Raw genomic sequence first — 13,899 nt, 5'->3', positions numbered from 1 at the left:
ATGGATGTGGTTATCTATCGTGACACCACAGAGTGAGGATGTAGAAAACCCAGTTAAGGAAAACTCCCTAGGCCTGGAATTAAACAATGGCTGACTGTACGTTTCCTTTAATCCAAAAAGGCTATTCCTCAGCTTAAAAATACACACACAACTATCACATATCTATGTGTACATATACAAACGTTTCTATGCACTCAAACATGCATACGTATGAGCGTACATACAAGCTTGAGTGTCTATATGCATATGAGTGTGTATATATGTATGTATGAGTGCTTCATATAAATGTATTATGTACATGTCTACATTTTCACATGTAAAAATTTTCAATTGAAGAAGTTAAATTTGGAAGGAAGCACTCCTTTGTAAACACTCCACACTTTTAGGGAATACCATGGCTAACTTGAACACATTTGAGTATATAGTACTCAAATGCATTCACACAAAATTATCTTACTACTGTTAACTAAAATCACATAGAAAATTACACCATGCAACAAAAATATTCTAGTGGAATATATTATAAAAATCAGTGTCTCTACCCACAATTCCTTTAAGTTCAGCTACAGTTCATTTTCAGAATCTCTTTTGGCCAACTTTATGTGCTATGGAACAGGTATACACTGTCGTTGATTGCCTGTTTTGTGCTAATTATTACCAGGCATTCAATTTGGCAGTATTCAGCTACCGTAGGCCAAGAATTAGCTATCAGAAGGCAGTTAACACAAAAGATAAAATCCAAATTTCAAGAGAGTGTTCTGAATATTCACCAGCAGATGCTAAAGTCACTTCCAATCAGAAGAGTCTTATCTTCAGAACTGTCAAGACAGTCCATACGTACATATCTTCAATAATGTCCAAGTGGATTTAGGATAGGACCTTACAATTAAAGCTTTCTTAGCAAGTTATTTGAGTGAATTAATAATTTTTATAGAGGAAAATCATCTACTGTTTCATTTTACGCTTGATTTGACAAAAGTCTAAAAATCCACAGTGGATCAAAACTAAGCGTTTTATTTTAGCTAATCTACTACCATAAACCCAATGGGCAACAGTGATGGTGACTGTAATTTTATATGCACAAATTGAAAAGTCCTCTTCACAGGAACTTTCGGTTAATGCCAGAGAAGTATCAGTGAAAAGATATTACTAACTGAATACATCTGCAACTAGAAAAGCATCACTGTTTTAAGTCAAATAAAGTAACTGAAGTCTACCTTACTCTCTCTCAAGTACCGTCCTTATAGACTCCCTGGCCTCTTCAAATTACAAATCCAAAAGCAAAAGCATTCTAAAATTAAAATGTTTTATTTCCTTCTCATTTTATTTAGAAATCACCAAACATTCTAATGTTATAAATATCTTGGATGATCATTTTCAAGTTTCTATAAGATTTGCTAAAGACAATTATTTTCATCAATATGCATATCTAATACTTATTAATATCTCTCTGTAACAAGGATTTTTACAAATTGGGAAAAGAGTCAAAAATAAATAGCATATGAGATTTTATTATACATAATTTGGGCACCTTACACCACATATCCTTCTAGTCAAAGCAACAACTGGATTATCATATTTATAAATGAAAGGCAATTATAACACGGCTAAACAAAATCACGGTGAGCAAATGTAATGCTTTCAAATGGGTATTTCTGAATAAGATTTTCTTCTTCATTATATTTACTTAAATTGTTATTAATCTGCATTCTGAACACAAGAAAGCTGAATTGTACAAAGAAATAAAAACTAAAGTAGTATAAAATATTGTCTTTAAGGCACAAAACAGATATTTGAGTGGATATGCATTACTGAGGTTTTAAATTGTACCACCTCTCTGGGAATTAACTACTTAACAACTTATTATTTATATCTATAGGTGTGTTAACAGGAAAAAGAAAAAACTTTACAACGTTATAATTTGATATTGGTATAGAACCATAATGTCCTCTGAGTACTGTATTTAGAATTACAGTAAAGTCCTACTTTAGGTGATGAACACTGAAGTGAAATATAGAATACCTAAAAAGAAATATAGATTCTATAGTAATAGACCATTAGAAAGTATTTTTGCCTTTCCCATAGCACATTCAGATTAACTGAAAGAAGTTAAGGTTTAACGAAAATAATTTTTAAAAAATCAACATTTTCCCACATGGCACAAATGCCAAGAAATAACAGAATTGCCCAAATCATTATAAGAGAACATTGAAGCATGAACATTTATTAATACTTTTAACTACCTATTAATAATGGACATGCTCAAAAGAAAATGTAGAACGCGAGTAGAAAGGAACAGAAAAAGGAAAAGCAAAAGTCAAATTTTCCTTACACACAGGGCAAATTCTATAAAAAGTGCTCTTACGCATAGTCCCAAAACAAATCGACCTCAAGAAAGAACTGCAATCATTGTCACCCATTATCTGCTGCTTTCAAGTTTTCTATCACCAAGATTACATAAGGCCTGCATACCAAGTTCATCGTGCACACTGCTGCCGCCTACAGCAGATGCATTGTCATGTGACGCTTCTAAGTGGACACTCCCATTTCTCACCAGCAAGGAGGCACTAGCACTGAGCACTGCAGCCTGGGAAGGGGGGCGGGACTGGACTCTGACCTGGGCTGTGGACTGCTGGCCTTGCTGACCATCTTGAAGGCTAGGAAAAAACATGGATTGGGGAAACATTACAGGGAAGAAAAGAGAAAACAACAGCTAGAATGAAGTCAATATAGAAAAAACTGATTTAAAAAAACATTTTTTTCAATGTAACCTAAGAAAGAGCCAAGAAACTTTGTAAAATACATAGATTATACTGCCAGCTTAAATATTCTGGTCTTTAGAAATCTGATTCATGGTGATGAACACAGTAAACATTTAATGTATATATAAATCAATAAATCTGTGAGTTTTTTCCACCTCAAGCCAACAAAGCTCTAGTATAAGGAAAAAGGAAGAAGCAAAGAAGAATCATGAGTACATTAAATATTTATGGGTTGTAGCTGGTCCCCAATAGATAAACCCTGTTTTTCAGTTAAATATGCATTTCTATTCATAACTTTATAATAATAATTCTAGAATTGTTATTTCAAATTATCTGGAATTTCAAATTCACAATTACTCAAGATTTCTAAGTACTTGAAAACAAAAGAATTTTTTATCAAATGCAACCAAGATGACAATTTTGAATCAAAAGAAAATCACAAAGTAGGGCAAGAGAACCAGAAAAACAAACACTGACTCAACCAAGTCAAACTCAAATGACCGCTGGGATGCTGGCAGAAGTTATAAACTATATATTTTATATGCATAAAGTGTTTTTTCTGTGAAAAGTGTACATATTTCTGAAATAAGGCCACAGGCTTTATATGGAAGGTGTTAGTTAATAATAATTATGTGCCCTTAACAATTTTGTTATTATCTTTTCCAATTCATATAAGAGTTTCATGAACAAGGACCCATCATTTTATAAAATTTTTAAAATAATTTGGAAACCAGTAATTTCTCAAGGGATATTATAGTCTTTTCTATATTTTATAAATATTTAAAATACTTAGTATTTTGTGATTATAAATTTATTATTTATTAAAATTGTTTATAAAAATTATCTAAATTATCTAAAATTAAGAAACTATTATATTCTTAACTCATTTTATATTTTTATATACATTTTTAAAACACTATGAATTTTAATGTTCTTGGTACAACATAAATTTAAACTGATAAAATTCATGAAAATATTTTGAGTATAATTATTTTGTCATCTTCTACATGATGCTCAATAAAACTCTGCATTCTGTTACTAAAATTATTAGACCTTTTAGAAAAAAAAAGAAGAATGCTACTTAGGATGGTCTCATTCAGTTACTTTATCATTTTCATGAGTATCAGCTTCTCTCTAAACTTTGAATTCAATGCAATGGTTTATCTGATGCCAATAAAACAACAAACTCATCTGCTGCAGACTGTGAAGAGAGCTGTAATTTGAAATAACCATGAAATAAAAGACTAAGTAAAAAATACTGCATATTATTGCTTAAGCCGGTGGTTACGGCAATAGAATACACTCTGGAACTACACTGCCTGATACAGCAGCCACATGTGACTATTTTTAAAGTAACTAAACTTTTAGTTCCTCAGTCACCATCCACATTTCAAATGCTCAATAGCCACAAAACACAGCTAGCAGCTACCACAGCTTAAAGTTACCAGAGTGGGCAGAAGCTGGTAGTTAGTGTCAGATTATAGAATATTTCCACTACCACAGAAAGTTCTATTATCACCACTACCTGGAACCTTTATTTTTCAGGTTTCTTTTAAAGCCAATGAAAAGCACACCCTCAAGTAAAGTTTAGGAATGTATGCAACATATTTAACAACCAAGCCTGCAAAATGTTGACTTGTCAATGCTTACTGGCACTATTTTTTTAAGCCATAACTATAAAAGTATTCATTTAATAACTCCTTTGGACTAGAATCTTTATATAATAGACATAAATCAAGAGATGGTCTTGGGAACTAATACAATCAAATACCTTTGCATCTTCTGTACATATCTAATAAGTCTGTTACTCTTCCTCAGAAGCTATCTAAACTTATCCACAAACCTTCCAAAATGACCAAATTTCACAAGAGAACATTCTGAGTAGTTCAAGTACTATTTCCCTTCAGACTCAGAAGACAGAGAATTTTATAGAATATGTACTCAAATTTTTTTATCAATTTTTTTCACTTAAAGTCATAAAGGTGTTATACGGCAGTTAGATGTATTTTAATGTGAATATATTTGAGAATAACTAATCTTCAACATCCCCAAATATACAAAAAGTTTTCAAAATATTAGGCAATGCATGAAAATCAACTCCAGAATAAAGAAACGAAGGAAATAGCCAAAATCTATGTGGTTGTAAAAGTCAAGTTTTTGAACATCAAAAGCTAGTCATAAAATGTTTAAGCCCCTTGAATTTCTGTTTTCAAAATCCTTCAAAAACAACAAAAAAGCCTGTCATTTTTGCAGAAATTGTTAGAAAAACTATTTCTGGAGGGCTGTAATTTACCTTAAGCTAACTAATAATTGACAAGAATTAATCTTTTTAGAGTACGAATTAAATACCAAACTACCAGTCTGAGAAAAGGTAGCAACTATTTTACAACACATCAAAAGGAAAGGTAGGAATTTAGGTCTATAACTATCGCTATCAATAGCATCGCTGACATGCAATCTTACTAATTAACATTTCTAATTTAAATGATAGAAAAATATAGTTGGTCTTGTCTTTCCTTCCTCTGTACCACTTATTTAGTATTTGTCACATTCCGCCTTATACTGTTAGTTATCTTTGTATGTGTCTCCCCAACTAAAAAGTAAACTCGGAGAGCATTATCACATTATTGCTATGAATCTCCAGACGCCAGGGAACACTCAGAAGAATGTCTTGAACACAGTCCACAAACAACAAATATTTGGTGGATTCATTCCTGAGCATCAAAAAATGATCCCTATGGATTCCTAACCATGGACTCCCAGTTATTACTATGATTTTATTTGATTACAGATCTTTCAATCTTATGACACTTTTAAAAATAAATATAATACACTAAAGCTTTTTCTCTTTCCCAAAATGCACTGATGATTTCTTTTCATTCCAGTCCATTAACTAGAGTTCTAAAAGATATCACATTTAGGTTGATAAACATAGATAAATACAGAACTAACTCTTAATATTAGTATTGTAAAATTTTAAAATATTCATCTTTGCTTTTATCTCTAGTCATTGGGAAGAGCTAGCAAAGGCCTACAAAACCTACCTACAAAGCTAACAACGAAAAAAATACTTTTAAAAATAATTCTGCAACAGGATATTCTAACAAGCATAAAAAATACATGCAAATCCTCTTTGTGAGGAAATTTGATGATTTACTCTCAATCCTTGGGTAAAATAACATATATTTTACCAGGTTGCTTTTTAGATTGTCAATTACTTAAACTATTTATTAAAGTTTAAAATGTTAGTAGATTTTACTAGTATTTATATAGTAATTGCAATTATCACACCTATTCCATTTCTTTTTGACAAACAAGTTTTTCAAGTTTTGCACGACCATGCCATCCTAAATTTAAAGATGAGATTATTACGTTAGTCACACTGAGAATTAACACCAATATACTTTACCTGATTATTTTTGCAATTAAAAAAGATGATTTTATTAAATTGGTGTTTCTCCTATTTCCTCACAGCTCCATTTTTTCTTATTTCATCCATGATGAAGTCAGCCTACTTAAGATACATGCAACTTTTGTACTGGAAATATCCTGGAACATCTACAAATGCACAAGCTGACTAACGGAAGACTACTTTCCAAAAATGCTAACGTGAACCCTTTACAGATAAGTTTCACACCATATCTTCATTTGAATGGTGATGTATTTAAAACCCTACAAAAACATGGAGAATTTCTACATGATTGGCTGGAGTTAGAACACAGTTCTTTAACATTCCACCAGGCAGAGAAAAAAAATGATTTGTCTACATTTGTTTGGTGAGTGGGATCCAGCAGCCTCATTTATGGCAAAGGATAAAAGAATGTTTAAAGACTAAAAAGAGAAGGTTAAAAAAAGGATTTTAAGAAACATCAACACGGAGTGAATTAGAAAGTAAAGATGTCTATGGCAAGAATTATTCAAGGAGCCAAAAAGAAAAGGTTAGAAAACATAAAATAGAAAAAGTAAAATGAAATGCTGAGCTTTTTCTGCAGGTTGGGACGAGATCCCAAATCCATCAGCAGAAAGAAAAGTTACTTCAGGGACCAAAGAAAAGGGTGGAGAAGCAGCAGCAGAGGAGGGCTCACGAAAGGCAAAGGTTTCTAGACCAAATGTTTCTTTTAACTGGTGCCTTCTCATTTTTACTTTTTAAATATTGGTTTAACTAATCCATACTACTTTTTATAGAATTATGTGTTACTGCAGGATTAATTAGGAACATGACCTCCAAAAGATGAAGTTCCTGATTATAATGTAAAATCCAGAAAGATAATCAAGTCTTAAATTCCAGGGGAAAATAAAATAAAGAAATAAGGAATCTGCTACTCTCAAGAACAAGATTTTGCAAGGGAAGGGGTTGTTTCTCCCAATCCACCATGCATTCCACAGCAGTACATGCTCTTCCTTTTGAATTCCAAATTAAAATGTAGGAAAATAATTTGGATAATGGTGCTTTTGGACACAGAGATTAATAAAGTATATGGTACAATATACACACTTGCTTAAGCACGCAGATGTATTTTTGTCCACGTTTGTGTTCTTAAAATAAAGCACAAATTTTTGAATAGATTTTTATATTTCTAATTCAAGACATAGACTCATTCGATTTGACACAATTGAGAATAAAACACCTACTAAAGTGTTAATGGAAAATTATTCCCAACATTATAAATAGATGCTTTCTAAATAAGGAATATTAGAAAAAATTAAAAATGTTTTTTGTTCAGTACACTATAGAGGTTGAGAAATTCAACACAGATATACATACAAATAAATATATATATCCAATTGGCCATACTTTACCATAAATTAAATAGTTTAGTTCTGTATTATCTACTAGGTCCTGGTGATTATTGGAAATAAGACATCAGTTTTTAAGCAATACAAAATAAAACATATTTTTGTGAAATAAAACAATCAAACTGGCTTATCAAGCTGAGGTCAGTTATCTGTTATTCCTCAACAAGCTCACCGTTCAGTTCATATTTGTTCATATTAAATACTGTCAAGATGTTGGTGAAAGATCTTGTATTAATATTAATTTGGACTAGAAAAAAAACGAAAAGCTGACCTAAGGCCTCTACTTAAATTTCTATAACTGTCCTAAACTGATTTTACCATGTAAAATTGGCTAAACCAATCTGATCATTTTGTTTAAATAGTGCAACATAAGGCATGCATAATGCAACAGACTCATGTTCACATGCAGAGAAAGCCTAAAGAGCTTAAAAGTATAGGAGAGAAACTGGAAGAAAAAGAAAAACAAAGCTATTTAAATGCTTTCTTGGGACTGATAGAACAGGTTAGAAGGTCTGTTACATGCAAGCAAGCTAAACTTGGTGGAATTTTAAAATACCATACCTTAGGGGTGATCCGATGAGCAATGTAGGAGGGGTAGGGTTACTCCCTGCATTGTGCCGGCGCCGCACTGCCTGGCGCCTAAATGTGCTGCGTTCACGGCGAAATGCCACCGCCTCCTCGCTGGCCTGTGCTGCTGCATCAAGACAGACTTAGGTCAAATCAGAGCCTAGGTCAGAGATGTACATAGCAGCTGAGCTTGTCTCTCCCTCGACTTCCCACCCTTAAAGATAAAGGGAACTGGTCTAATTGAGCCAAATAGCTTTCTTAAGTCCACTGTAAAATCTATCATATCAGGGAATACACAAGTATGCACATCATGGTGCGGCCCCCAGGCTTAGTGGTTAAGTGGGCTCGCTCTGCTACTGGCAGCCCGGGTTCGGATCCCGGGCGCGCGCCGATGCACTGCTTCTCCGGCCATGCTGAGGCTGCATACAGCAACTAGAAGGATGTGCAACTATGACATACAACTATCTACTGGGGCTTTGGGGGAAAAAAAAAAGGAGGAGGATTGGCAATAGATGTTAGCTCAGAGCCGGTCTTCCTCAGCAAAAAGAGGAGGATTAGCATGGATGTTAGCTCAGGGTTGATCTTCCTCGCAAAATAAAAAAAAAAAAAAGTATGCACATCATTTATGTAAAGATAATTGTTTCTTTAAAAATAATGTTTTTGATCTACTATCTGGCCTCATTATCTTCTCTTCAACCTCAATTTCCTATTTTAAGGTCTCTGTTGTTTCAAATACTTTTCTAAAGGTCTCATTTATTTAGTCCCATATTCCTCTATTCCTTCTTTAATTAAGTCAGCCTTAAGCGCACAGTATTTGTTAGTTCCAACTAATGGGAACGGGGCATTAGTTTCTTACTCTCATGAGGACAGTAAAAGCAGCAAGGATAGTACTTCATTTCTGACGCCAAGGAGTAAGTTTACCTCACACCTTTGGCAGCATTAAATGAAATCACTGACTGCTAGGTTGCACAACTAGTTTTTTAATGTTCAATTCAAGATAGCATGAATATATCTTAACGGTGAAATAGTTTGCTGCCATCAAACTTTATTCAATTCTATGCTCCCAGCACCAGTCCCCTCAACATCAGGAAGCAAATATCAGCAAAATGGCAAATAGAGAAACTCATAACTTAATCCAAAAGCAGTAAAGTACAAACTAAAACCAAATACTGCACAACAATGAGAAAATCACAATGGCTTAATAAAATTACATAAAATTTTACAAAACCATACTAATTGACTGATTTGAATTTCTAAAACAAAATGCAAAATGATGTTTATTCATTTGAATTTAAAACAATTGTTTTCTAGTGATCTAAATATTTTAGGAATCATTTTGATTTTGAGAAAGGGCATTTTGATACTAAATATGAATAAAGACAAAACAACTTAGTACAGAAACATTCTTTCCAAACATCTTAAAATTCTTTTTTAGTTAAGTATGAAACGGATTACAAAATCAAGAATGTTATATTTAGATTTCAGTTTTACTGCAAGCCTTCTTGACATTTTAAAAGCATTAATAATTCTCAAATCATTATTCTGCTTAGCAATAGCCCATTCTATCAGTTTGAATGTTGATTTTAATAACCAAAGTATTCTTTTAAATGTTTACCTTTTTATCCCCTGCCCAGGCTACACCAGTGAATATTTTTTGTGCATTTAATCCATAATGATTAGGAATATACGGACTACCTCCAGAAGGCACGGACTTCTCTGTCTTTAGGCATTGTTTTCTTTTATTGAAGGAATGACAAACACAGAATTATTTCACCCATTTGGCAAGCTTCTGCCAGTAAGAAGTATAAGTCACAAATTACAGGACTCCTTATTTACATTACTTATTTCTTCTTCGGCTTACATACTTACAGAGACATTCTGAAGTTAGGCAACTAAATAAGAATTAGGCTTTGGGGCTTTGGATCCAAATCAAACTTGACTCCTTGAGCTAATATTTCTTTTCTTTTTCTTTTTCTCTAGCTTTACTGAGATATAATGAAAAGTCCTTTAAATCTGAAAAAGCTGTTACTTGTGATGTAAAAGTTCGCATATGCAAAAATTATATATCACCTGTGAAAACAAATGACGCTGATTAAATCTGGTCATCTAGAACTGTACTGTCCAACACGACAGCCACAAGTCATATGTGGCTATTTAATTAAAATTAAATAAAATTAAAAATTCAGAGGGCCACCCGGTGGTGCAAGTGGTTAAGTGCGCACGCTCCGCTTCCGTGGCCTGGGGTTCGGATCCTGGGTGTGCACTGATGCACGGCTTGTCACACCATGCTGTGGCGGTGTCCCATATAAAGTGGAGGAAGATGGGCACGGATGTTAGCCCAGGGCCAATCTTCCTCGGCAAAAAAGAGGAGGATCGGCATCAGAAGTTAGCTCAGGGCTGATATTCCTCATAAAAAAAAAAAAGAAAAAAAATTCAGTTTATCGAATTCATGAACTACATTTCAAGTGCTCAATAGCTACATGTGGCTAGTGGCTACCATAACTGGACAGTACAAATATAGAACATTTCCATCATCACAGAAAGTTGTGTTGGACAATGCCCATCTAGAAAGTCAAGGATTCCTTTTTGTCACCACAATCTACGAAGCATATTGTGTGCTTTGCCTATTCCCGACAACCATGACCTCAATAAAAGGAAACTGGAACCAGCGTTGTCACAAAGGAGAACATATATTGGCAGGGCAGTCATCGATGACAGAGAAAACAAACCACTTGAAGGAAGACATGAAAACTTAGATGAGTGACTGGTATACCTGTTAACGGTTCTTAGATATCAGTAACGTTAACTCGGGTTATGGAATTTAAAATCGCTCTTTTAAAAACTCAATTCAAGACCTATTTTGTGAGCTTACATTGAAAATTTCTATTCTATTGTTGTAACAAACTACTGCAAAATTTACAAGTCAATTCGCTTCATTAAGAAACTTTCAAACATTCTCTCGTTTTAGATATTTCGTTTTGACCAAAATAACAAAGTAAAATTTACCCAGGTATAACATATAGAGATAATTTAATTCATAAAATGTACTAAAATTATTCAGAAAGATTTAGATAAAGGTAGTAAGTGATCACTGAATACTTAGCATAGGAAGAAGGGAAATAGGAAACAGCTTTCTTTACTATCTTCTTCCTACTGAAGACTTAATGGTGCCAATTTTAAGTAAAAGTTAAGTAAATAGTTATTCCATAGTACTGGGATGAAAAGATAAGCTAAAGTGTCCATTTATAGTCAAAATGTTCTTTGGCTACTTCAGAAAACACATTTTTTTTTTTGCTGTTAACACACCATTTATATTTTGTTATCTGCAAAATAACTACATATTAACACTACTTACTTTCTTAATAAAATAGTTTTGGAAACACATCAAGATGAAAGTTTAGACCTCCAATGAACAAACACATGGCTCCACTATTAAAACACAAAACTCCATTATCAAAATGGAGCTATGATTACTGCCTATGTTGTCCTCTGTAACATTCAGGGTATAAATATCTAATGCTAAAACAATTTTCAATGTTTACTATAGCAATTACTTTAACAGTGGCTAGGAGTACATATTCAACTGAAAACACTATGCTATAAGTTATAGTCACAACAAATAAGAGTAAACCACGCCCCTTGGGAACGTGCTACTTATAGAGAACATCTCTATTTGGAATAGGGTCCAGAGGGGGTCCAGTCCTGTTAGAGCAAAGGAAAGAAAAGTGTCTTTAAAGCTTAAAATAATTTGCTGTAAGCATGTTCAGTCACATAAATTTTAGCCATAGTTGATGAAAATTCACTTCCGCAATCCAATTGCAGTAATTTTGAATCCTTTAACTTTATAAGAGAAAGAAAACAAAATAAAACAAAATCTTTTAACTACGGAACTAGACAGAAGGGAGAAAACACGTTGAAATCTGTCTTTGAAGTTGACACTGCTTAAAACCCAATATCTCCTCACAAAACAATGAAATTAACTAATATAATAAGACCATAAAATGCAAATAGTGAAAATTTAGCACTCTAGGTACAACTAAATTTTATGCATGAGTAGGTAAAGGAGAAAAAAAATCACAAACATTCTGTGATTCAAAAACCATGAATGACAAGACAGAAAATCCTTTCAAGGACATTTATTTAGACAATTGTGAATTTTTTAGCTTTTTTTTTGTTTTTTTTTGTGAGGAAGATTAGCCCTGAGTTAACATCTGGTGCCAATCCTCCTCTTTTTGCTGAGGAAGATTGGCCCTGGGCTAACATCTGTGCCCATCTTCCTCTACTTTATATGGGACACCGCCACAGCATGGCTTGACAAGCAGTGCATCGGTGCGCGTCTGGTATCCCAACCTGCAAACCCTGGGCCACCACAGCGGAGAGCACGCACTTCACCGCTACGCCACGGGGCCGGCCCCGGCATATTATTATTATTATTTTTTTAATTATAAGAGTCTTGACTTCCTAATCATTTCTTAGCGTGGAGAAAACTTTCAGACTATTACAATCACAGCAAGTTTAAGAGAGAACTTCAGATAATTTATCTCTTTACATCTGAGGTAGTGACAGAATCATTCAATTGAGTTTAAACATTATTAGGTGCCTAAGGGCAGTTCATGCAAAATGCACAGATATCCTAAGACATGTCACGCAGCTGTGATCTGATCTATTCCAAAAGATCCAAAAGAAAATAAAACCCACAATACACACCTCCCACCTCAGGAGTTACTTCCTACTTACTTCACTGAGTTAAGAAAAATTCTAAGCATTCTATATCGAATTATTTTAGAGCAACTACTTATTTTTATACGGGGGTATTGAAACAACAGACTATTCGTCTGTTTTACTCTGTGAATGAAAACAGGGAAAGCACTAAAGGCACTCAAATACTCTCAGCATGGCTGGGACACACAAAAGAGCAGAGTTTGGTGAGGTAGGAGGTAAGGGTTGTCTATATTCTATCTCAAAAATTGGAAAGTTATGAACATAAATATGTACAGAAAAAGATGCCACTTAAAAATGACGTCAATCATACAGCTGATTGCTTAGTGGAAGGATTCACACCTAGGAAGTGACCTTCTAGTTGTTATATACTGCTATGGCTGGCCTCTTGTGACTGCTCAATTGCTATTAAATGAATTAATAAAAATTTAGGGCCGGCCCAGCGGTTAAGCGTGTGTGCTCCACTTCAGCGGCCTAGGCTTTGCAGGTTCGGATCCCGGGTGCCCACTGATGCACGGCTTGTCAAGTGACGCTGTGGCGGTGTCCCATATAAAGTAGAGGAAGATGGGCACGGATGTTAGCCCAGGGCCAGTCTTCCTCAGCAAAAAGAGGAGGATTGGCACCAGATGTTAGCTCAGGGCTAATCTTCCTCACCAAAAAAAAAAAAAAAAAGAGTACAGAAAAAACTGCTCAAGAAAAGTGTTAATTTCAGTGGGGAGGGTTTATTGCAGGAAAAAAGGAGTAAAACTGGAAAGATCATGAAAATAAAAACGTGTTTTGGCACCTCAAACAGGCTAGACACAAATGCTATTAGGAAATTAGACTTTAAAGAAAGAAGACAACAGTATGAAACAAGTAAGTATATGTACATCTCCAAAAAATAAAAGATATATGCAAATATTCTGAGATACAGGGAAATATTCTTCAAGGTAAAAACTATTTTACTTAAGAATAAAGTTACTATATGACGAAAGGAACATTCAAACAATTTTCCAAAAAAATTTTTAAAAGAAATATTTTAGGGGCCAGCCCTAAAGGTTAGGTGGCGCAGAGG

At 34.0% G+C, this 13,899-nt stretch overlaps 1 protein-coding gene across 10 annotated transcripts in view; it reads right to left on the bottom strand.

The window, feature by feature from the left end:
* Window positions 1–13,899, bottom strand: part of PCNX1 (pecanex 1) — a 192,571-nt gene that overhangs the window by 92,551 nt on the left and 86,121 nt on the right. For 4 of the 10 annotated variants that reach the window (XM_058567242.1, XM_058567240.1, XM_058567237.1 and 1 more), the window contains exons 7-8: window positions 8,121–8,253; window positions 2,473–2,657 (exon numbers count right to left, since the gene is read on the bottom strand). The exons of 3 other annotated variants lie outside the window; for them this stretch is intronic. In XM_058567242.1, coding sequence (XP_058423225.1) covers window positions 2,473–2,657; window positions 8,121–8,253 — 318 coding nt within the window. The remainder of the gene's footprint in view (window positions 1–2,472; window positions 2,658–8,120; window positions 8,254–13,899) is intronic. 3 more of the 10 variants (XM_058567244.1, XM_058567238.1, XM_058567243.1) reach the window with 3 other exon arrangements.

This window comes from Diceros bicornis, chromosome 24, assembly GCF_020826845.1.
Source record: "Diceros bicornis minor isolate mBicDic1 chromosome 24, mDicBic1.mat.cur, whole genome shotgun sequence".
Lineage (NCBI taxonomy): Eukaryota > Metazoa > Chordata > Mammalia > Perissodactyla > Rhinocerotidae > Diceros > Diceros bicornis.
Note: the sequence above shows the minus strand (reverse complement) of the source record. Positions and strands in the feature narration are given on the sequence as shown.